Source organism: Eretmochelys imbricata, chromosome 1 (genome assembly GCF_965152235.1).
Source record: "Eretmochelys imbricata isolate rEreImb1 chromosome 1, rEreImb1.hap1, whole genome shotgun sequence".
Classification (NCBI taxonomy): domain Eukaryota; kingdom Metazoa; phylum Chordata; order Testudines; family Cheloniidae; genus Eretmochelys; species Eretmochelys imbricata.
Genome location: NC_135572.1, coordinates 269,086,235 through 269,111,518, shown reverse-complemented (window position 1 = coordinate 269,111,518; position 25,284 = coordinate 269,086,235). Strand labels below are relative to the sequence as shown.

The following is a 25,284-nucleotide window of genomic DNA, read 5'->3' as shown; positions in this document are numbered from 1 at the left end:
CTATTAATTATGGAGCTTTATGTAGAGTGGTGTGAGGGGTAAGGCTGGGAATAAGTAGATGAAACTGATCAAAGGGAAATCTAGAGTAGATGTCATGAAATATTTAAGATCTATTCAACTACAAGAGCCCCCCAAAGAAAGTGGTGAAATCCCATCCTTGGGGTAATTTAAAACAGGACTGGACAAAACAATGAAGAATATGCTGCAGGGAAGAAGCAAGGGAGGGTTGCGGGTAGTAGACAAGCTGGGACATCACTGGTTTCTTTCATCTCCAGGCTCTAGGTTTCTCCGAATAACAACTGGAATAACAGCTCTTGCTGTGAAACAACCATCCATCCTGCAGTTGCTTTGGTTGCAGAAAAAGGGAAGAGCTGTTGACGACACAAAAGAGTTAATGTGTTAAGTGCATGAACCAAAGCACACTTAAGTCAGTAGGAGTCTTTTCATTAATTTCACTGGGCTTTGGACCAGACATGGGTTCCTCTATGACATAGGTCACAAGTGACATGAGTTTTGAGGGTCTCAGTCTCATTCTAGCCAGGAATTGTTTACATCACAAATCCAGTTTGGCATGATTGGATATTGCTGCTCAAGAGAAGTCAGGAACTGGAAGAGCAGAGGGCGCTGCAGATTAGGATTCAGGTGCATTGGCAGACCTGTGGAGAGAAGACCAAGATAGGAATAGTAGGGGAAGCTGCAAGTTCAAAATAACAGACATGGAGGTGCTCTGATTCCATGGAGAAAAGGGCCGTAGAAATGCATAGGCAGATTAGCTGCAAAAAGGAAGCAAAATAAATAATTTGTGTAACATGAACAAATACAACACATGTGATGCTGAGTAATAATCCACCATGTTCAGACATATCTGTAGCTCAGAACTACAGAGGCGGGGAGGGTGTTCGTTAAGTACGGGCCCATGAGGAGAGTTCTAGTTTTACTGATACTTGTGCTGAGAAGTGGAGTCATAAACCCAGAAACCACAGCTCTGATCCCCAAATGGGCTCTCTCACACCGTAATGAGGCAAAAACCAGCCCTGGGTTGGAAAGGGAATCCCTTCAAAGTGAGATAAAGAAGGGTGAATGGCAGAAACTGAGAAGGCCGCAAAGCAGGGCGCAGCTGAGGCCTCCAAACCAAAACCAAAGTGGTGGTGAGAGAGATGAGATGTAGTGAGTGAAAAGGGAAGTGAAAAGACAAGAGGGATGGGACTAGTGGGCAGTGACTGAGAAAGAGTTTGAGTTGTGGCTTTCACTTGCTTGGATTCCTTCTACAAGCAATGCTTGTCCCTGGAGGAGAGACTGGATTATCAACTAGTGGTTGGCTGTGGTGTGGCAGGAGGCAGGTTATTGGACTAGAAGGACAACTATTCAGCGCTGGTGTGGTGGCTCCTATGGGCTGTGGAGCTGTTAGATGGGCAGGTTGGGGGAGGGAGATGGGCTGAGCGGGGGTGTTGCGTGGGCAGGCTTGGCTGACGCCTTCAGCACATTTCCTCTCCTCCTCCCCTGATAAAGGGCCGCCCTGGGGGAAGTGCAGAGAGCTGGAGCCCCCGAGGGACAGACACAGCTTGACAGACTGTATCTCCCTCTGACACAGCCCCCAGGGCTCTGTGAATTCACACTTGGGCGGCATTTGTCTAAATCTCCGGACAATAAAGGAATTTTGAATCTGACTCGGACATGATGCGAGGAAGCTCAGACAGACACCCAGATGCTGCCTGCTCCCCTCCCCAGTGCTTTGACCCCTTGACCAAGGGATGTGTGAGGTGCACAGAACTGCCTGGACACGCCGAGGAGGACACAAGTAAGAGGAGAGCGGCAGTCCCTGGGTTCCCTGGAGGGGGATCAGGCCCCCTCTTGAAGGGAAAGATTCCAGGGACTGAAGGAATGAGAGAGAGAAGGTGGGGATGGGTTCAGGAAGGCAGGGGAGCTTCATCCCGAGCCGTGTGGGGAAAAGAAAAACAAAGGAATGGGACAGTCACCAGCAGCCAGGGAAGGGGAGGAGGGAGAGACAGAAAGGTGAATGAGACCCCAACAGCTAGGGAGAGAGAGAGATTTCAACCCACCCCAGCGATGGAAAAGACAGGCAATATGAGAGGTGCCCCATCCGCACTCCGGGTGAAATAATGATCGTTTAGAAGAGAGAAGGTGGGGGACGTGGACTATTACTTCCCTGTGTAAGGGGGTCTGAATGGGAAGATGTTGGGAATTTGTGAGGGAATTTGCCCCACATTTGATGAAAATTTTGGGATTATCCACTGTGTTTTAACTCCCCTGAGACCACCCAGGCTTGCCGTCCTGAAGCCTGCACAGTAGCTCCCCTCGGGCTGACCACGGCCTATCTTGCTTTAATTCTCTCCACAGCATGCCACAACAGCGTAGCCCCCACTTCAACCCAAGCACCAGCACCTGGCCTAGGTTTGATCTTTGGGATCCCTGCTTTAGTGGGGCTTATCCTGGTCCTGGCTGCACTCTGTGGCTTGCTGACCTGTCAAGTGAGGAGGAGGCGGCAGAGGAAGAGGAGGAGCCCCAATGAAAAGCCCAAGGGTAGGTGTCTTTTTTCATAGATCTGAAGGGCAGAAGGGATCATTGGATCATCTAGTCTGACCTCCAGTGTAACACAGGCCAGAGAATTTCACCCAGTGATTCCTTCATCAAGTCCCACCCATGGGTCTGAACCTGACCCCATCTTTTGGATAGACATTCAGACTAAGTGATGGAGAATCCACCACAGCCCTTGAGAATCTGTTCCAATCACTTAAAGTGTTGTGCCTCATTTCCAGTTTGGACTCTGCTGACTTCAACTTCTAGCCGCTGGCTCTTGTGATGCTTTTGCCTGCTAGATTACTGAGCCCTCTAGCATCAGACCCTTCTTCCTCTGTAGGCACTTTCGGCCGTGATTAAACCACCTCTTACTCTTCTCTTCCATAACTAAATAGATTGAGTTCCTTTAGTCTTTGTAAGGCAACGAGGCCTCCCAGGGCGCCGAGCGAGATGAAACAGACCAAAATACTTGTCCCAGCTCTTCTCCAGAAGCCCCACTAGCTTCTGCAGAAGCTCTCAAGAAAAAAAAAAGGTGAAATTTTCCAAGTGGCCCCATCTCAGCTCCATTTGTGCACTTGAAGCTTTACGGACACAAACACTTCCCCCCTTATTTTGAGCATATCCATCTGTACGCACAGGTGATAGATGCTCGCAGAGGTTGGTACAAATGAGTACAATGCCCAGAATGCATTTGCTTTCAGGCTAAAGAGCACACAACCATTTGGGGAAAAGTTCTGCAGTAATGCAGTAGGGCTCCACTGGAATTATTCTAAAATACTGCATCACTGAACAGAGAATGAGATCCTTTCTGTAGGCTTTTTTTACCTGCTTTATAAAATTTTGCTGCAGAGCTATAATGCTCCATTAGATTTTATAAGTTGATTCATAAAAATTATAGAGAAGTTACCATTTTGTATTCAATTCTGCAGATTTTTTCCCCAAGTTAGAAATATACACCCAGTTGTTCATGCTTGCAAAGTTGTGCTTTTAATCCTAAACTAATAATTAAATGGCAAAAAAGTTCATTAACACAGATGGTGGCCTGGCGATAGCTCATGCCATTCCAGAACATAGAGTTCAGCAAAACTCAAACTTCTGGAAACCACAAAATATAGAGTTCAGGTAAATACCCACACCACTTTACTTCTGCCCCCAGGAGCTGGCAATAGCCACTGGAAATTATCTGCGTGTAGAGGCGGATTTACAGTGAAAAACAGATTGCCCTGGCACGGGCCCCACAACAATGGGGGCCCCAGGGCTGGGCAGCTGCGGGGACAGAAGCTTGGTCCTGCCGGCTCCTGGGGCTCCTGCTGCAGGCTCCGCACCCACCGGCAGCCAAGATCTCCCCTCCCCTGCCTCCTCCCCTGAGTGTGCCACGTTTGCGCCCCTCCCTGCACTTCCCCCGCCGCCAAACAGCTGTTTGCTGGTGCTCAGGTCGCTCCAGAAGGGAGAGGGAGGAGCGGGGCCGCAGCGCACTTGGGGAAGGAGGCGGAGAAGAGGCAGGGGTGGGGCCTTGGGGAAGGGGGTGGAATCAGGGCAGGGCGGAGCAAAGGCTCCTACACATACCCCCCCCCGGCCCAGCTCCCTGCTGTGAGCCACTCAGGGCAGGGGGCTGAGTGCACCCCCCATGACCCCAGCCCACACCCCCAGCCTTGACTCCTGCACCCCCTCACATACCCCCAACCCCCTGCCCTCCCTGACTCCTGCACCCCCACACACATCTCCCCCCCACCCTGACCACCAAACGGGCACTTCTGCACCCCCCAACACACATTCCCACCTGCACCCCTCGCACTAAATGGGAGCTGCCCCAGGTAAGCGCTCCACACCCCAAGCCCCTTCCCCAGCCCTGAGCCCCCTCCTGCACCCTAACTCCTGGCCAGACCCTACACCCCCAACCCCCAGCCCACTCCTGCACCCTAACTCCCTTCCAGACCCTGCAACCCCAGCCCTGCGCCCCCTCCCGCACCATAAGTCATGGCCAGACCCCGCACCCCAATGTTTTTTTACATTTTTTTAATAAAGAGCTCTTATCCAAAGCACTTTCCAATAGTTAGCTAATGGTACAAAAAATATTTGGAAAGATCATTAAGTGGTCCGCTGAGACCCTCAGCGATTTTCAGGTGGTCTTTGTGGAAAAATAAGTTAGACTACCAAAACAATCAAGGTACCTCACTTTATTTTCATTTACCTCCTATTACTTATAGGAGGAGGATGAAGAAAAAAAGAACGAAAAATAGTTGGGGAGGGGGAGATAAGAGAGAATGTTCTTTTTCTTGGCTGGGTCCCAAGGAGGGGCCCCAAAAATGGAGCTGAGCACAGGGCCCCACTAATTCTAAATCTGCTACTGTCTGCACGCGCTCCAGCTGCATTCACTGTGCTAGTTGGAGCCGTACTGAATGGTAGAGGAATATGTTGGAGCAGCTTGGAGGAGCTGTAATTGTGATATGAGGAGGTCTGGGTCTGAGTCCCCCAGGGCATGATCAAAGGAAGAGGTGCACACGTGTACTTTGAGGGTCCCGTCAGCATCATTTCAGCACAGAATTGCATTGGTCATGTCAGTAGCAGGACACTGGGGTCTTCTTGCCATGGGTATCATCAGTAGTGAGGTGGGATGTGAGAGCTATTCGTGGATTTAATGATGGGTATGGGAAAGTACAGGTTTGGTGGTCTCCTGTGTGCAGGTGTGAAGGGGTTGTAGAAGGGTATGGAGTGGTTATTCAGTTTTTCAAGTATCGTATTAGGTCAGGGGAGTAAGCTCCGTGTTGGAGCATAGGGCAGGGGCAGGTAGCCCCTGTCCAGTACAGTAAAAAGACAGCGCAAATGTGTGTGTTATGGTCATATTGGGGCATCACTCAAAGAGGGCGAAGATACGGTTGTCTGGGTGTTTACCTGAACTCTAGTTCCTGGTTTTCTCAAGTCTGAGTTTTGCTGAACTCAACATGCTGGAAGGGCACGAGCTATCACTGGGCAACCTGCACTCTGGGGCAATGTTTTTTCCCTGTTTAATTTCCTAGATTTTTAAACAGAAAGAGAAATGTTTGTTAGTAGGAGTTAGTGGCCATTTAGACAGGTGTAGTTCTCCCCTAGGTTTGCAGTTGATCTGCTACTGTGGCAAGGTAATAACTAAAAGACCTAGATTTTATATTGTGCAATTCCTCAGTAGCTCTCAGACAACTTTACATCCTTATCCCCATTCTACAGGTGGGAAACTGATTTGCCAGGGTCACCCAGCAGGCCAGTGGCAGAGCTAGGAACAGTCTAAATACCCTGGTGTTTCCACTAAGCCAGTGGTTCTCAACCTTTCTGGGCTCAGAACCCATTTGTAGGTGTTGACGTCCTGCCACGTCCCAGTAAACAGTCTGGGGGTGGAAGCCCTGGGGTGGTCTCGGTTGGGTCCTGGTCCCCTGGTGGGTGGCAGCTCTTCTGCTGTTGGGCTGGCTGGGCTTGGCTCTCCGCTCCCGGCATTGCTACCTCCGGGGTTGCAGCGCTGCTCAGGTTTGGCCCCGCCCCCTGACTGGACCAGAGTAGAGTGAGCAGAGTTCTGACCTGGCTCATGGGGTCACAGTGCGACTCACTCAAATTTGGCCTATGGAGGCTCTCGTCCTCATGACATCTGGACCAAACCCGAATGGCATGCGACCCCACAGATTGTAATTCCTGGAGCAGGGAGGCGAGCCCAACCAGCCCTGGGGGACAGGAGCCACAGGAGCTGCCATGCGACCAACCCTTTGAAACATCTCCCAGTTTTGGGAAACCCTGCACTAGGCCACCTGGTTGCTATGCAGTTCCTCAGTGCTTCTTCCCCCTCGCACATTGTGTTCCAGTGGAATGGGGATAGCCTTTGCAATGCGTAGTTGCTAACAGGCCTGGTGAGAGAAATCTCATCCACGGTCTCTGTCCCAAAACCTTGACAGTTTTACTACATGTTTGTTACAGTAACTAAGTGTGGGAGAGAAGACTGGTGTGTATCTCCTTCTCCACCCACCAACCCCTAGGGTTGCCAGGCGTCCGGTTTTCGACCGGAACACCAGTTGAAAAGGGACTTGGCGGTTCCGATCAGCACCACTGACCAGGCCATTAAAAGTGCGGTTGGCAGCGCAACGGGGTTAAGGCAGGCTCCCTGCCTGCCCTGGCTCTGCGCGGCTCCCAGAAGTGACCGGCATGTCCCTGTGGCTCCTCAGCACAGGGGTGATCAGGGAAGCTCCACACGCTGCCCCTGCCCCGAACACTGGCTCCGCAGTTCTCATTGGCTGGGGACCACGACCAATGGGAGCTGCGGGGGTGGCGCCTGCGGGGGTGGGCAGTGCGCACCGTGCAGAGCTGCTTGGCAGCACCTCCGCCTAGGGGCTGAACATGATGGCTGCTTCGGGGAGCAGTGTGGAGCCATGGTGGGCAGGGAGCCTGCATTACCCACGCTGCACTGCTGACTGGGAGCCATCTGAGGTAAGCGCTGCCTGGACGGAGCCCACAGCCCGAACCTCCTGCCCCAGGTCAGAACCCCCTCCTGCACCCTAACTCCCTCACAGACCCCGCACTCCACCCCACATAGGGGTGATGTATATCTTAGCTAATTGTGTTCTGGATTTCAGATATTTAAATCTGTTACCCTTCCTCCCTCCCACCTCAGTTCATGTGGAGGGACAGGTAGAGGGGCCCAGACACCCCACCAGGATCAGGGTTCCCAGATCCCAGGACCCACAGCAGGCAGGGCGCAGAGCAGGGCTCCCTCAGATCCCAGCACACATACAGAAGGGAAGCCCCCTGCCCCCAACTTCCTCCACTACTCCCTATTGCTCCTGTCTTTTCACCTCCCCCATCACACATTCCCATGTATCCCGCTCCTCTGCCACCTATCACCACCTACTCTTCCACCCCTCCCCTCCCAGGGAGTATTTGCATTTATAATTGATTTGCTTTTCAAATATAGCTTCATCCTCTCCTGAATATTCTGCTGTACTCGATTACATTTCTCCAGAAACATCACAAAACTTGAGAGGCAGCTTTTCCCCAAATGTTTACAGTTCAGTCTCAGATTTCTGCCCAGGGTAGGTTTCAAACTTCAAAGTTGCAAGCGCAGAGCGTTGTCAAGTAGTCCATTCATCTTGCTGAGATGTTCTGGGATGAAAGAGAATACTCAGTGGGAATGAATACAGCCTGAAACAATAACTTGGAGACACGTGAACTGCTCCATGGCAGGAGGTGTTCCCTTCCCCCCCCCCCCACCCCCGCCAGGACTTTCTGATGTGTGTCAAGCAGTGTGGGTTTGGTACATGCTCTGAGTATGCCTGTTCTAAGCTACCCGCATCCTGATTCACATGGGGGAGAGGGTAGGAAGAGGGGCTCAGATGCTCCAGCAGAGCCCCCCCCCGCCCCAATCACCATAGATGGGCAGCCCCTCCCCCCCCCAATCCTGGCACACAGAGGCACAGGGCTCAGGTACCACGGCGGTGGGGGGGACAGGGAGCACCAGATCCCAGCTTACATGGAGGAAGGGAGAGGGGCTGAAACTCCCTTCCCTCCCAGATCATGGCACACACACAAAGTAAGGAAGAATGTAGGGCTGACAGGAGCCCCTGCCCCTATGCTCCCCCAATCCCTATGCTGCTTACCCCCTTGTCCTCTTCCCAGTGTCCCTCCCGCAAGCCCTCTCTTCCCCTATCACTCATCCCCCATCCCTCAATGCAGCCCCGAAACCCTCTCACCCCATTCACCACGCTCCTCCACCCCCCTAACATGCTCCTCCCCTGCCAGCAAGCATTCACATTCCCCCGAAATAAAAGAAAATCTGGACAGATTTTAGCAATTTGCCTCCCAACCTTTCCCAGATTTCTGCCCAAAGTAGGACTAATCTGACACGAGCTGGATGGAGGGTCTGAAGAGCTCTGTGTTAGCTCGAAAGCTTATCTCCCTCACCAACAGAAGTTGGTCCAGTCAAAGATATTACCTCACTCACCTTGTCTCTCTAATGGGCTGGGAGGGTTACCTTCAAAGGTTTACTGCTTATCCCTTTGACTATCTAGGGAAAGTTTGAAGGCTATCAAACCTGAGAACCCAACTCCTCTGTCTGCACAGGCTCAGTGTATTCTATTAGGCTCAAGAACAAACAAGGGAAGCTTGGGACAAGTCTAATGGGAAAAGCAAAATCTTTTTCAAACATTTTAATTTGACTTCCCTCAAAGGGCTAACGGGTGCCACGCACGCTGTTGGGGTAACCCAAGCGCAGGAGACCCTGGTGGGATGATAGGAGGACCCTGGTTGGAGCTCTAGCCAGGAGAAAAAAGTTGCCAGAATCTCTCAACTTTAAGAAAAGCTGGTTTTCTGAGGCTGCATCTTGGGAACCTGTTGCTCAAGTGGCTGTGAATTTGGATCACTGACAGAGCATTGTGCCCCCAGGAGGCACGCCAGCTTTCAAGGCAAGCTCATAACCATGTAGATTTTCGAGCACTTAGAAAAGTCGAGCTTTAAGTGGAAAGCTGGTCTTAACCTCAAGTATAGAAGAGCTGTGGGGCTTCCCTCCCTTCCCTCCCAGCCACAAAGGGGCCGTACTCCCTAATCAAAAGTCAGGCAAGGCCACTGTTGGGTTGGGTGGGGCCAGGTCTCTTTTCCCATGGGAGCTTGTGCCTCTGTGCTGACTCAACCCCACGCTCTCTTCTCAGAAGCTGTCATGCATAATTTCATGTCTCCCTGAGCATATCAGTGGCTTCTGGGGAGTGGGTAAGATGTGCTGTTTTCCTGTTCTCTTCCCCCTTCTGCTTCGAAGTTTCTGTGCAGCCGAGCTGGGGGGAAGGAGGGGAAAGTTCCCTGTGAATAAGCCGTCCCTGCATACTGATGCTGGCTCCATGACTGTGCTCCTCTCAGCATCAGCAGCAGCTAGGGTAAGAGATCATCCAGGGCCTTTCAGCTCCCAGGCGGAGCACTTGGTTAATGAATTAGAGTGAAGTTTGCTGCAATAAGTTACGAACATTAAAATACTAAGAATGCCACTGGTGAAAGAATCTATCCATGAAAGGGTGTGGAAGTGACAAGGTAAGGTAGCAAGCATGAGGCATGGAGTAGTCTTATAGTTTAAACATTCTCAAATGAGACTCCGGACATCAGAAATTCCCTTAACCCTGATCCCAAGGCCTGACTGCCACAAACACAACGCTTCAGTATGCAATCTGGAAAGAAAGCTTCGAAAGACTTAAAATAGCAACATGGGCATATGTTTAAGTGTGTAAAAGAGGGGGCCAGAGACATGAGAGACTAAAAAGGGTCATTTTTAAATTAATTATAACTTCAGTATCATTTCATGAAATGACTTGAAATGTGAGGGGGTCAGGGGGACACCCTCACCATCCTAATAGCAATCAGAAAAAGTGCTGGTGAAAATCTTTTTATTTTCCTAAACTAACGTGGGGTGAAGATTGGGCTTGTAATGGAACTGAAACAGTCACCATACCCAGGCTTTCTATGACTGTCGCTCAGCCTTGTGTCAGGATCTTCTTCCTGCCTTAGGAGGCTACTCCCAGCCCTCCTAGCTGGGCCAACTCCCGCAGTGTTCGGGTCTTCCCTACAGCAACCTAGCTTGAATTTCCTCAGTCTCTGCCATGGCTTACTTCCTGCTGCTTGTGGGTGGAATCATCTAATTCAACCCAGTTGTGTCTCTTAAGTAATCAAGGTTGGCTAGCCTCAGGCTTCCCAGCCAAAGGGGCGAGCCACCCTGTTACAGGAACCCTGGCTGCAGTGGTGCAAGTAGAAATCATTTCTTACCGGTACTGCACTCATGGGAGGGACACAGGGGTGAAAGAGCATGTGACCTCCCCACGTGACCCTCTATGTGACTCCTCTCTGTCCCACCCCCAGCCCAGGGCCCCCATGCTCTCCCCATCCCCTCCGACACCCACCTTTGTATATACAAACATCAACATGCTTAACTACTCACTTTCCCCTACATATGTAGTATTCAGTCTCTTTATATGGAATATGGGAGTTGGGTGAGGAGCCATTTCAGCATATGTATGATTTATTAAAAGACAAATTTTAAGTAGAACTGTATCCTAAACTGCATTATGGTATTGTACCCAAACATTGCATTTCAATGAGAGATTCAACTTCCTTTATACGAACAGAACAGACTCCTGAAACGCTTACCACAAAAGTGATCCATACTCATGCAAATAGTCCCACTGTCTTCAGTGGGATTGATCAAATGATTAAGGGTTTACAGGATTAGGTTCCAAGTTTGTAAATCGTTCTGGATGAAATTGACAATGCCTGAGCTGTCAGTTCAGAAGGAGCTTCATTTGAAGAAAGGTGGATAGATGTGTGATAAGTCTTAGCTCCGTTGCTAAAATGAGGAACATATTTTCAGCAAAGTTCTTGACAGATTCCTGAGGCAGCTGGTTGAAGGCCATCAGTGTCCGGCATTATAATCTTCATTTATAGTTCTCTCACCCACAAAGCTGGGAAATGAGACATTTGTTTTCTTTGTTTTGCTGCTCCAGTTCCAGTTAACAAAATGTCTGTTAGACTAGTTTGGCTGCAAAGAAGAATTATATGTACACTGGGGACAACATCTGATTCCCATCAGGCTGCAGAACTGGGCTGACATCAGAATCCAAACATCCTCTGGTCAGTGCAAAAAGAGGCATTCCTCTAATGATTTGGACTTGATGTGATGCAGTATGAATGTCATGGATAATTCAGACCACGGGGAGAAACAGAATCAAAGATTCTATTTAAACACCTTCCATTCTCCCCCGCCACACACACACTCCTCCCCTCTTGAGGACTCCGGACCAATGTAACAGCACAATACACATGCTAACAAATGTAAACAAAGCCTTTGTTTAAGTTTTTTAGCATATGTATTGTGCTTTTAAAAGCCATATAAAGAATGAATGCCCTCCCTAGCCATGTTCTGCTCCTTTAAGGAGCAGAGCGCAGCCCTACCCCCTCCGGAGGGGGAGGGGCTAGTGCCAAGTCTTTCCGGTAACCCAAACCTACTAAAAATTTCTTGCCGGTACTGTGTACTGGAGGGTACCACCCTACTTGCACTCCTGTGCTGAGACCTTAACTACAGAGGCAGCTGCCTCTCCATCACCTGTAGATGGGAGGGGATTGTGCATGAGAGGGGCTTGCCAGCTGGAGAAGTGGGCACTGAAGGGATGAGGCAGCTGCATGGGAAGCATTGGCAGCTCTCTTATGGTATGTCTACACTGCAATTAAAAACCCTTGGCTGGCCCGTGCCAGCTGACTCAGGCTCAGGCTAAGGGGCTGTTTAATTGTAGCTTAGCAGGAGCTCTGGGACTCTCCCACCTCACTGTGTCCTAGAGCCCAGGCACCTGCCCGAGCCTGAAAGTCTAAACCACAATTGAATAGCCTCAGCCCAAGTTAGCTGGTGCAGGCCAGCCATGAGTTTTTAATTACAGTGTAGACATACCCATGAGGGCTTGTCTGCACTGGAGAGATCAGTCAGTGGTAAAGAAATTGATTGTCCCACCACCATGTTAGTATAAATTGGTGGAAGGTTTGCCCTTGTGTCCACACTCAGGCTACCTTAAACTGGTCCCAGTGAGGCGGTTTGACAGATGACAGCTCCCTCAGTTGGGCAAGTTCCGTAGTGTGCTGGCTGATGGTCTCCTTTTACACACCCCCAGCCATGTCCCCGTCATCCAAAACCCCCATAGTAGGAGGGGGTCACACATAGCTTGCATAGGCCAAGCTCATTTCAACCACCATCCCTCCATTCCCCCCACAAGCTCCCAGTGGGCCACCTTCACATCCCCCTCTATTTCAGGAACTCCCTGCAACTCCCCTTAATCTCCCCCCTGCTAGGGGCTCTGAGTGCCCACATGTTAGCATCCTCCAGTCTCCCCCCCATCCACCAGGGGTTCTGGGTGCCCCCATGACCCTTTTCCCTCCCCCTAAAGAAGGGTCCCCCATTCTCTCTACCACGCCAGGGGTTCTGTTACCCCTACTTCCCCCTCCCCTCACACCAAGGTCCCATGCCGGGGACTCTATGTGTCTTCCCTCTCCTCTCCCTCCACAAAGCACCTGTCTTCCTTCCCCCACCCATCAGAAGGGAGGGTTGGACAGCCGGTGCCCTCTCTCCCTCAGCTGGAGCAGGCTTTGAGGAGGCAGGACTTTAGGAAGAAGGAAGGGATGAAGAAAGCCTCTTTCTCTCTCCTCTTCCCTCTAGCTGCCCCTGCTGGCTGCCTGTCCACCCCACAGGGAGAGCAATTATTTCTCTTCTGTATTCAGGGTGTCAAGATGTTAAACGCTGATGGGAGGGTGAGCAGGGGTATTGTGATGCTGCAAGATGGTAGTGGGTGCTATCCACAGGTGGCAGACACTCCAAGTGTTCCCCATTGTCCCTCTATAGATGTTCTGATCACCCCCAGAATCAACAGAGGTCTGGCATTGAGGCCCGGAACATTCCTGAAATGCTGGCCTGGATCAGAGGTGATATTCAAAAGTTATCTTGTTACAGATAAACCAAGAAATGATGTTGAGTGTAAGGCCTTGCGCTCTCAGCCAACTACCCATCCCCAGAAATGTCCTCCATGCACTTTACCCCATTCTTCTCCCACCCCCAAAATGCACCCTCCCTGCTCTGCAGATCCTCAGCCAGCAACCCAGAGACTGCAATCTCTGTCCCAACATAGTGTCCCACGGTGTCCCCGCCCCTCCAACGCACTCCCCTCTCTCCGCAATGATGTCCCAGAGGTTTGCAGCCAGCAGAAGGAGCAGAGCTAGTAGCTAGAGCCGGGGTTTCTCTACACTAGAGAAGGCAGCATTGCAGTCTATTGTTCCACAGCTCACGGAGCTCCAGCTGTGCCAGGGTGATGCGTGCGTCCAATTCAGGCTAGCCCAGGTCTTACCCCCACAACATCTGGGGGTAAATTACCTCAAGTGCTGCCTCCTTAGCAATTGTCTGACTCTCTTTTGAGCATGGATGCGAGTTGTTCTTCTGCAGGTTGGGAGGGGAACTGTCGGTGTAACCTGGCTAATGCAGACATGGTCTCTGGGAGGCGGGATGGGGAGGAAAGGCAGAACTCCTCCTTGTCACACCTCTCCCACTTGTCACTGGGAGCACAGGAATAGTTTGGCAGCTGGGGTGAAGGTTGAGGGGCTTGTCCCAAGGGTGGGGAGGGGGTCTGACAGCTGAACGGTTGTTGGAGCTGCTGACAACAGAGGGAGTGCCCATGGCCCTTTAACCTCCTCCTTCACTGCAGCACCCCACCTCCATCTTGCATGTGCTCCTGCAGGAGGATGTCATGGAGGTAGCTCAGGGTAGCTCAGCCCTGAGCTATACAGCCCACCCTGGCTTGTGCATTATTAATCAGGTTTTTTCCCCTTGTAGAAAACCTGGACTGTGTCATTTCCTGTGAAAGCCAGGCCTGTAAGGGACCGAAACTGCCAGAAGAAGATGATCTCGTACTGGCCACATGCCAACATGTGAATGGCACCCTGAAGCATGCTGGGCCAGCAGGAAGAGGAGATTTCTCAAAGAGGAAGCCAGTCTTCCAAGGTGGGGCAGGAAGTGATGTCATTCAGCTCTCTGTTCTCTCCGCCGGCAACGAAGAACGTGACCATGGCTTTCCGCTACCAGCAACAGAGCTGGGGGCCACTGTCCTGGTGACCACAAAGACCATTCAGAATAACTGCACCACTGAGGAGAGACCATGACAGCAGGCAAAATAGGGCTGGCGCTAGCTGGTTGCCCACTGAAGGTGACAAAATCGCTTCATTTGGATGGATAAGCTGTTGCACGGAAATGACTTGAATCAGAACGAGACTTTTGCCTTAAGTGAGGTCAGCCTCCTATGCCTTTTGCCTTTTATATTTCCCCTTTCACATGATGGTTGAAGCCAGGAAGTCCCAGTTACGCCCCTAACCAAAGGAGGATACCTGAGTCAATTGTATTGTCCCTGGTCCGTGAGCTCTGTAGCTGGAGAAGGTTGAAGAGAGATGGCACGTGAGAAAAAGCGATTGTTCAGAGCCAACATACCCACTGCATGATTGCTGCACCTGCTAGCAACCATAATTTAAGGGGTTGGGGTGTGTTGTGTGGGTGTGAAGAGGGAGTCCTAGGGAGAGTGGGAAGGGTAAAATGGAAGAACAGAGTGAAAGTTTAAATGGAAGGTGGGTGTTTCTCTAGGCCCTGATCCTGCACAACTGAAATCAATGGGAGTTTTGCCATTGGCTTCAATGAGAGCGGGGTTGGGTCCTTAGTGCTGGTACAATGCTATGTTCTGTGGGGCCCTGAGCAAAGTAACATAGGCCGGGCCCTATCCAGCTTCCATTCAACTTACAGTCAAGTCCTCCAAGCGTCAGAGGGCCCATAACATAAACACACAGACACCTCCTTCCTGTGACCCCTTCACACTGTGGCAACCCCCCGCCAGGGCTCTGCGAATCCCCTTGCAGGGTCTGGGAAGAGAGGAGGTGGAGCTGAAATGCATCTTCCCAAGCAGAGAATGGGGGAGGGAAATCTCTGCAGTGACCAACTGGCCCTGGAATCAGCCAGGACCATGGACAGAGAACTGGGGCTGTCACTGTGGCAGGCACTTGGGATGTGTGTGCATGTCCCATTGGCCACCACTGCTTTAGTTCATGTTTCTTCAGGAAATACTACGTGTATCATGCCAACAGGAATTATAATAATAGATCATTTTAGCGTGATGGGAGGGTGAGAGGGAATATTTAGCTTATAACTGATGTTTCTGTAAGGATTTGTCTACATGGGGAAATTGACCAGCATAGCTATTCCGAATAACTCCTTATGTGAACACTCTGTTCTGAAATAAAAGTGACCTTAATCCAGAATAGTTGCTAGAGAGAACTGAAGAAGCTGCTACAGGGAACAAAAGCCTGAATTCCTTGCTGCAACTAGTGTCTCCGACTTTCTCACAGCAGTCCTGACAGGAAGAGAGCAAAGCGTTTTAACTAAAATACATCTGGCTGGTGGTGTAAAGGTTAGTGCTTAACATGGCTATGCAGGTGGCCTGGATTCAAGTCCCAGTCTCCCATTCCCTCATGGCTGGGAGTGCTGCAGAAACGGGGCTAAGTGCTCAGCAGCTTCTTCATGGGAAGCCCACATTCGATTGCCTGTCTGTGGTGGTGCGTAGGGTAGGTGTAGCTACAGGCCGCAGTGCAAGGCAAGCTGTGGCCACAATTGTCACTGTGGTGGGTAGCTACAAACCACAGTGAAACTCTCTGGCAGTGGAGAGCTGCCGGAGCCTTTCCCCACTGCCAGAGCTTTTCACTATGGCAGTGGAAGCCTCTGGCAGTGGGGAGGCAACGGGACACTACACTGCTAAAAATAGCAGCACAGGCCCTGCTTGGGCGTGTGGGGAGCTGTGTAGGGTACAGTCCCTAGTGTTCAGATGTGTGGGGCACTGCACTCTACTCATCTAAGCCGTGCCTCACTGTCAACACCGCTGTTTAAACCCATACTAGCAGGGCATACAGTGTCTCTACATGCCGCCCTAAGTGTAGACGCACCTTCAGCATCTCATTGGCTCAGTCTGGAAAGGCTGTAGAAGCATTGGCACCCTGGCAATCACTGTGTCACTTAACCGTGGTTACTGTAGCCCATGCAGGGCCAGCAGTGACTGCCTCTGAAGGGAAGACCCCCTCATCATGAAACAGGGGTGCTTACTCTTTGTGTCCCAAGACCTCCAGTTGCTGCCATTCACAACAGCTCCTCCTCCGATGCTATCCCAAAATCCTTCGCACCACTTTCTATAGTGGTTTCAAGGGAAGCACTGTTGAAATTAACAAAATGGTTTATGGGGCATTCCTGGCATTTGGAGGAGAGCCTGGTCCTGAGTGACAGAGCAAATCTGCTTCACTGGAAAACTGGAGAAAGAAAGGAGGCAGGATTGCAAACATATCTTCTCCCTCCCATTTCCTCTCTGCCTGTGGCTGCCTGAGACTTGCTACTGTAGACACGGGACCATCTCTGGAAGGAAAGAAGTTTAAAAAAAAAATCCAAAGAGGTGGAGATGGAAAAGGCCTATTCATAGATTCCAAGAGCAGAAGGCGCCTTTGTGATCATCTAGTCTGACCTCCTGCATAACGCAGGCCAGAGAACCTCCCCCAAATAATTCCCAGAGCAGACCTTTTAGAAAAACAGCCACTCTTGATTCAAAACCTGTCAGTGATGGAGAATCCACCACAACCCTTGGTAAATTGTCCCAATGGTTAATTACTGTCACTGTTAAAAAATTATGTCTATTTCCAGCATGAATTTGTCTAGCTTCAACGTCCAGCCATTGGATTGTGCTATACCTTTCTCTGCCAGACGGAAGAGCCCATTATTAAATATTTGTTCCTCATGTGGGTAATTATAGACTGCAATTAAGTCATCCCTTAACTGTCTCTTTGGTAAACTAAATAGATTGAGCTCCTTGAGTCTATCACTATATAAGGAATGTTTTCTAATCCTCTAATCATTCTCATGGCTCTTCTCTGAACCCTCTCCAATTTATCAACATCCTTCTTGACTTGTGGAAACCAGAACTGGACACAGTATTCCAGCAGCAGTCACACCCAGTGCCAAATATAGAGGTAAAATAACCTCTCTACACCTACTTGAGATTCCCCTGTTTATGCATTCCAGGATCACATTAGCTCTTTTGGCCACAGCCTCACACTGGGAGCTCATGTTCAGCTGTCATCCACTATGACCCCCAAATCTTTTTCAGAGTCATTGCTTCGCATAACAAAGTCCTCCATCATATAAGGATGGTCTACATTCTTTGATCCTACATGTATACATTGACATTTCGCTGTATTAAAATGCGTATTGTTTGCTTGGACCCAGTTTGCCAAGTGATCCTGATCACCCTGAATCATTAACATGTCCTCTGTACAAGTGGATGAGCCCATCTTGCACCAAAGCAAGATTGTTCCCCGCAGTACATTTCTCAGTGGCTTGTCTAGTCTAGCTTGAAAAGCCGCAAGTGCTAGGGCATCCACCATCTTATCTAAAACCACAGTGAAACATCCCTCTTGTGAGATGCCACTAAGCTATGAATATCAGAGGTTCATGCGGGCACCATTTCAATCTATATTGGATTCTTCTGAGGCAAGTAGTAACCTACCTGTTTTGAATAGGTTCTCCCCCACCTCCCCCAACCCCGCTACTCTGACCCAGTGATGGGTGAGAACACATCAGTATTAATTCCCCCCTCATGGCTGGGGTTAGGGGAATTTATCTCATTGCTGAAATACTCTTGTAGATGCTTCTTGTTCCTTATTTTCAGTGCATGGGACTGACTGGTTCTGCCCATTGCCCATGCACGGGGAGAACGGTGAGAGGGCACAAAGAAAATAAGTTGTAACGTTAACGAATAAAGTGAAATTGCTGTCAATCCAAGGGGCTGCTCTTCTGTCTTTCTGGGGTGTCCATGGGAAGGTTATTGAGTCCTCACACCCACATTTTTACTATAGTGCCCAACTGACAGCCCTAGTGTGCAAGTTCTCTCGCCACAGAGCAAGTAGAGCCAGGCCAACAGCAGTGGAAGCTTCCTCTACACATTGTCCTCAGTAGAAGCTTTCTGTATATACTGCTCCCTCATGAGAAGACACCACCTCTAAGAGTGGGAGGAGTGCAGTCTCCCTGGCACATTTAGTCCTTGAGATCTCTGCTGAGGCTGCCACCATATATAAGGCCAAATGCATGCCAGTTAGGATGTGGATACCTGCCTATAAGAAGCTAGACCAAGCCTACATAGTGTCAGGGCCCAGGGAGATGGGCGCTCTGACCTAGTCATTAGAGCCAGAGCTGGAGCCTAGCCTAGCATCAGAGCTGGAAGCAGGAGTTAGAAGTCAGGCAAGGCAGCAGGGCTGGAGCAAATGAGTGGGACTGGAGCAAGGCTGGGAACAAGGTGGGTAGGCACAGGAGAGATCACAGCTGCAGGTGTAAGCATTCAGCAGCCAGCAACCTGCCACTGCTGCGGAGCTCAAACACAGACCTGTTGGGGCCTTGCAGCCAATTGAGTGAGCCGGCCAATCAGGTGATTCTGCCACAGCCAGGCTCATTACCTGGCCTGAGGGCTGAGCCAGCTAGCCCAGGCTCAGCTGAGGGAACTCAAACCCTAGTTCCTGACCCACAGACTGTTGGATGGGGATGACTGTCAGCCACTAGCAGCCTCCTCTTTATTGCCTCCCAGGCTGCTTTTGGTTCCTACTGCAGTGTGAGAGGTTAAAGAGACTCCTCTGGAAACTGATCTTTTAGTCCCTCAACACCAAGACCTTCTGATTTCACCTCTTCATAGATGTATTTGTTCACCAGGGAAGACATGCAACTGTGTTGGACTGCAGGGGAGCCAAAGAGGAAAAGACTTTGCAAAGAACACAAGACACGCCCCTTCCCAATACCCAGTTCCAAGAGGTTCACATGAGCACGGTGTAACCTAGACCTCTGCATTGACTAGTGGCCAAAATCTGGTAGAGAACACAACTCACACTGGTGCTGAGGCCAGAAATCAGGTGCTGTATCCAAGGAGCTAGTGAAATCTGTTTAGGACTTGGATAGGCAGCTGCTGGGTAAGTAGCACTCCAGCCGCCCATCTCTGGCAATCTCGGTTAGGTCACTAGAAAAGCGAGTCTGATGGATTTAGCATGGTCAAAGCTTCGTGAATGCTTGTCACAAAACTACCTGCATGAGCAAGGCCCAGGACTAGAACCATAGGACATGCTTCAGGCCAGCACTGAGATGCACTGACTAGAGCTATTTGGGAGCACTGGACAACAATAGCAGGGGTGGGGCTGGGCAAGCGTGAGGGGCATTGGCAGAACTGAGTAGGGGTCCCAGGACAGGAGTATGGGGGGTGCTTCAGGGAAGTACTTGGGGGGAAGGGGAGGGAAAGCTTGCACGTGGCTTGTCTATACTCTGGCACATTATATGAGCTGGGTTATTATTTTCTGTGTCCTGGCTAAATTCCAGCTGGGGTAATTATATCTCATCTACTTAAAATTCCCCCAGCAGTTTCAATAAAATGTAGCATTCTTTGCTTCCTATCCTCAACTGCTGCATAGCACTGCTAATGTGTTGTTAGACAAAAAGAAAAGGAGTACTTGTGGCACCTTAGAGACTAACCAATTTATCTGAGCATAAGCTTTCGTGAGCTACAGCTCACTTCATCGGATGCATACTGTGGAAAGTACAGAAGACGTTTTTATACACACAAACCATGAAAAAAATGGGTGATTATCATTACAAAAGGTTTTCTCTCCCCCCACCCCACTCTCCTGCTGGTAATAGCTTATCTAAAGTGATCACTCTCCTTACAATGTGTATGATAATCAAGGTGGGCCATTTCCAGCACAAATCCAGGGTTTAACAAGAATGTCTGAGGAAGGGGGGGGTGGGGTAGGAAAAAACAAGGGGAAATAAGTTACCTTGCATAATGACTTAGCCACTCCCAGTCTCTATTCAAGCCTAAGTTAATTGTATCCAATTTGCAAATGAATTCCAATTCAGCAGTCTCTCGCTGGAGTCTGGATTTGACGTTTTTTTGTTGTAATATCGCAACTTTCATGTCTGTAATCGCGTGACCAGAGAGATTGAAGCGTTCTCCAACTGGTTTATGAATGTTATAATTCTTGACGTCTGATTTGTGTCCATTTATTCTTTTACGTAGAGACTGTCCAGTTTGACCAATGTACATGGGAGAGGGGCATTGCTGGCACATGATGGCATATATCACATTGGTGGATGTGCAGGTGAACAAGCCTCTGATAGTGTGGTGATGTTATTAGGCCCTGTGATGGTGTCCCCTGAATAGATATGTGGGCACAGTTGGCAATGGGCTTTGTTGCGAGGATAGGTTCCTGGGTTAGTGGTTCTGTTGTGTGGTATGTGGTTGCTGGTGAGTATTTGCTTCAGGTTGGGGGGCTGTCTGTAGGCAAGGACTGGCCTGTCTCCCAAGATTTGTGAGAGTGTTGGGTCATCCTTCAGGATAGGTTGTAGATCCTTGATAATGCGTTGGAGGGGTTTTAGTTGGCGGCTGAAGGTGACGGCTAGTGGCGTTCTGTTATTTTCTTTGTTAGGCCTGTCCTGTAGTAGGTGACTTCTGGGAACTCTTCTGGCTCTGTCAATCTGTTTCTTCACTTCCGCAGGTGGGTATTGTAGTTGTAAGAATGCTTGATAGAGATCTTGTAGGTGTTTGTCTCTGTCTGAGGGGTTGGAGCAAATGCGGTTGTATCGCAGAGCTTGGCTGTAGACAATGGATCGTGTGGTGTGGTCAGGATGAAAGCTGGAGGCATGTAGGTAGGAATAGCGGTCAGTAGGTTTCTGGTATAGGGTGGTGTTTATGTGACCATCGTTTATTAGCACTGTAGTGTCCAGGAAGTGGATCTCTTGTGTGGACTGGACCAGGCTGAGGTTGATGGTGGGATGGAAATTGTTGAAATCATGGTGGAATTCCTCAAGGGCTTCTTTTCCATGGGTCCAGATGATGAAGATGTCATCAATATAGCGCAAGTAGAGTAGAGGCGTTAGGGGACGAGAGCTGAGGAAGCGTTGTTCTAAGTCAGCCATAAAAATGTTGGCATACTGTGGGGCCATGCAGGTACCCATAGCAGTGCCGCTGATTTGAAGGTATACATTGTCCCCAAATGTAAAATAGTTATGGGTGAGGATAAAGTCACAAAGTTCAGCCAGCAGGTTAGCCATGACATTATCGGGGATAGTGTTCTTAACGGCTTGTAGTCCATCTTTGTGTGGAATGTTGGTGTAGAGGGCTTCTACATCCATAGTGGCTGGGATGGAGTTATCAGGAAGATCACTGATGGATTGTAGTTTCCTCAGGAAGCCAGTGATGTCTCGAAGGTAGCTGGGAGTGCTGGGAGCGTAGGGCCTGAGGAGGGAGTCTACATAGCCAGACAATCCTGCTGTCAGGGTGCCAATGCCCGAGATGATGGGGTGCCCAGGATATCCAGGTTTATGGATCTTGGGTAGTAGATAGAATATCCCAGGTCGGGGTTCCAGGAGTGTGTCTGTGCGGATTTGATCTTGTGCTTTTTCAGAGAGTTTCTTGAGCAAATGCTAGACAAATGTTAGACAGTTGCAGTGTTCCACCCCGAGGTAGCTGCATTTCATTGGTACCGTGGGTGAGTGATTTCTATACGTCCAGACTGCAAAGAGCTTTAAGTGCCTTCACTTAAATTAGCTATAGAAATTTAAGTTACAGGCATGAGGAAGGATGGCCTTGTGGCAAAGGCGCTGCACTAGGCCTCAGGACAGTGGGGTTCAGCTCTTGTCTCTGCTGCAGACCCCTTGGGTGAGTCACTTTCTCCCTCTGCCTCAGTTCCCCATCCTGCAATAGAGATGACAATACAACCATTTGCCCACCCTATGTTTGTCATCTCTATTGCAGTAAGTGCTCAGGGGCGGGGACTATCTCTTACTGCGGGTGTGTACAGTGCCGAGGGCGCTGGGGGTCCCAGTCTGTACTGTAATACTGTACCACTTCACCCAGTCCTGGACCCTCACTCTCTCAGGTGCTAAAAATTCACTCACAATCCTTAAAAATGTAGCATCGCTCCCACCTCCTGAACCAATGTCCCTTCCAGTCACCCGACGCTGCCTGTTCCTCACTCCCACAAGCCAGGCCATAATCATAATGCTGAGTTACAATCTCCCATGATGTGGATGGGGATGGGGTGCCATGGAAAGGGGCTGAGCCCCAGGGCACTCACATTTCATGTGCAGCATTTGACTAGCAGTTCAGAAAGGTCACCACAGCCTCGTTCTCCTCTGTGAGGGAGCAGGGTGGAGCTGGGGGGTGTTGACAGTTGCTTCTTCTCACCACCCTCTCTTATTTTCCACAGCAGTTTTTCACTTCCCCATCTTGGGTAGGCTGTGTGCTTCCTCCCCCTGCCAAGAGGACATTCCCTGCCGGGTGTATAAGGGGGCTTCCCCTGTTTTGCATGGGAGGGTCTCTCAGAGCTGAGGGGGAAGACTCTGGAAACCCCAGTGGCAGATCCTAAGGAGCTGGGTCTGAAACAACCCTTCACTATAAAAGCATGTCAAGACTATTAATAGCACAGCTGAGAAATCACCTCCCTTTCCAAGGAAAGGAACGAAACAAGTTCCAACGGGGTCATCTCACCGGGCACATGTGAGTGGGAAGAGCTCCAGGAGGTCATGTTGCTGGGGATACTCCAGGGTCTTTGCATTGGAATGGGGCAGAATGTGCAAGGGGGTGGTTCTGAGCACCAATTACTCCTGTTCCGGGCTTATCCTATACCCTTTGGTCACAGAATTTGACTTGGCCTTCCCTTGTAGCAAGAATCAGCAAAGATACAGCATTTCTGAAAATGTTAATGAATGACACTGTATCTTAGGGACCCAAGTCAGCGGCTCTCAACCTTTCCAGACTACTGTACCCCTTTCAGGAGTCTGATTTGTCTTGCATACCCCCAAGTTTCACCTCACTTAAAAATGACTTGCTTGCAAAATCAGACATAAAAATACAAGAGTGTCACAGCCACACTATTACTGAAAAATTGCTGACTTTCTCATTTTTACCGTGGAATTATAAAATAAATCCTTTGGAATATAAATCTTGTACTTATATTTCAGTGTATAGTATATAAAGCAGTATAAACAAGTTCATTGTCTGTATGAAATTTTAGTTTGTACTGACTTCACTAGTGCTTTTTCTGTAGCCTGTTGTAAAACTAGGCAAATATCTAGATGAGCTGATGTATCCCCGGGAGATCTCTGCGTACCCCCAGGGGTACACATATCCCTGATTGAGAACCACTGACCCAAGCAGTCAGTGGTGGATATTAACAGCCTCCTCACTCCTGCAAGGGGCACAGCTACAAAATACCTACCCACCACCTGGCCTTGCCTTCTCCATGTTCAGAGGAAGTTGAACCTTCAGTGGGGAAGCTTCATCAGCTCTGGTGTTACAATGAAACAAAAATCCTCACTCCATTTTCCATGCATTACATTCACCTCAGGGAGCCACCCGTTTGCATACCTTGTGTGAGATAAAACATGATGCTGTGGCAGCTGCATCCTCATATCACAACACTGTCAGTGTCACCCTGTAATTGTAGCATGAGAGCTGTGGATCTTAGACTTCCCGGTGCAGTGAAGGCAAGAGAGGAGGGAACAAACAGAAGTATGTCAAAAAACAGAGAAAATAAATTATTTAAATTTAAGATTGCATAGGAAGCATGTTAATATGAGTGACAACGTTCCAATAGCAGCTTCCCCTCGTTCAGGGTAGGAAAGCGTCTAACAGCGACCCTGAAGCAAAGGCTACTAGTTCTCCAGACTGGAGTCAGATCCTTAAAGTAGAGCAAGTTTCAGAACCGAAGTGAACTCCCAAACTAGAGCAAACTTCTGAGATGAACCAAGCGTCTAAGGTGGAATGAGCTCCTGAACTAGACGGAGGAGCCAGTTTCACCTTGTAAAATCTGGAGCAGCTGTCGTTTTCTAATTAAACTGAGCTCCCAAAAAGCAATCCACTCCACAGGGCTGGAGCAAGCACCTAAGTAAATTATGCCATTGCCCAGCAAGTAGAGTGAGGGCTAGAGCATCTACACTGATCTCCTAAAGTGGAATAAATTTGGAGTAAACTTTATAGTCCCTCAGCCCCACCCTTAAGACGTTCTGGCCAATCAGGCCCTTCTACCTCCCCCAAAATGGAATCTCATAGCTGCCAGCAAATATTGCAGCACCTCCCCCACTCCAAGAAATCTCCATCCACACAGCACCCTAAGGTAAGATATAACTCCAGCTCGATTCTTGTAGGGTAAAGGCAACCAGAGGGAGAAACCAACCATTCAGAGCACACCCCATAACTGCTTTTTAACTTCCTATCTGTCCTTGGAGTTGATTAAAGAATTTTAATACTTATCCGTGTAACTGTTTCACAAACAAGCCCCCTGGGTTCCCATGCTTTCTGTGGCAGGCTGCTCCGGGGCAGTCAGTATGTGGCAACATTGTGATCCCACACTGGGACGCGTTATCTGTTGACGCAGTGCCCTGGCCTTGTTTTGTTTTAACCAAAATTTTTTGGATCCTTTAATTCTTGGAATGCCAAAGATGAGTTTCCTCAACTGCTGCTACTGGTCCCTTTTGCTAAATTCTCAGACAACCCCCACGAGCTTCTGAACCCTCCTGCCACCCCTCACCCCCAACTGCCAAATTCACCCATGATCTCCTCCGTCAAGCACCACAGCCCTCCCCCCACTGCTGATCCCCTCTTCTAATCCCCAATAGGTGAGACAGCCCCAGCCCAGCTACCTAAACCCTCTGGTATCTCAAACAAGAGCCCAGAGCTCCTAATTCCTAAACCTGACCCAAAGTGTCCACAGCCATCGATACCTCCCACCCACTTCCAACAAGTGATCCACACCTAGCTGAATGGTTCTCTGGCAACCTGAGCTGCCCTGACTACCACATCACCATGTGGTCCCTACCAAAGGCATCTTGACCCAAGTTCTGCCCCATTGCCACTGCAGACCAAACTAGATCCCAGACCAGGCCCACTTCCCACTCTCTGATGCGCTGTGTGTTCCAGATGGTTGCTAGCCACCAACCCTGCTCCCAGTCCCAAGGACACTGTTTCCAGGCGTCATTTACTGGAAAATACTGTAGATAGCATTGTAAGGCTAATGGTCTCTCAAGCATTTGCTCATAGAGCACTACAACTGGCCCATGAACACCCTTCTTCAGCATCCTCCAATCAGGAGTCTCCAAGGGGAGGTGGGTCCCTAACACCC

At 49.7% G+C, this 25,284-nt stretch overlaps 1 protein-coding gene across 1 annotated transcript; it reads left to right on the top strand.

The window, feature by feature from the left end:
* Positions 1–1,586: 1,586 nt before the first annotated feature.
* TNFRSF13C (TNF receptor superfamily member 13C) lies at positions 1,587–17,896 on the top strand. Its single transcript, XM_077807598.1, has 3 exons — positions 1,587–1,798; positions 2,359–2,541; positions 13,889–17,896. Exons 1-3 carry the CDS (start codon positions 1,675–1,677, stop codon positions 14,212–14,214), a joined length of 633 nt encoding a protein of 210 aa, XP_077663724.1. The 5' UTR covers positions 1,587–1,674; the 3' UTR covers positions 14,215–17,896.
* Positions 17,897–25,284: the final 7,388 nt, after the last annotated feature.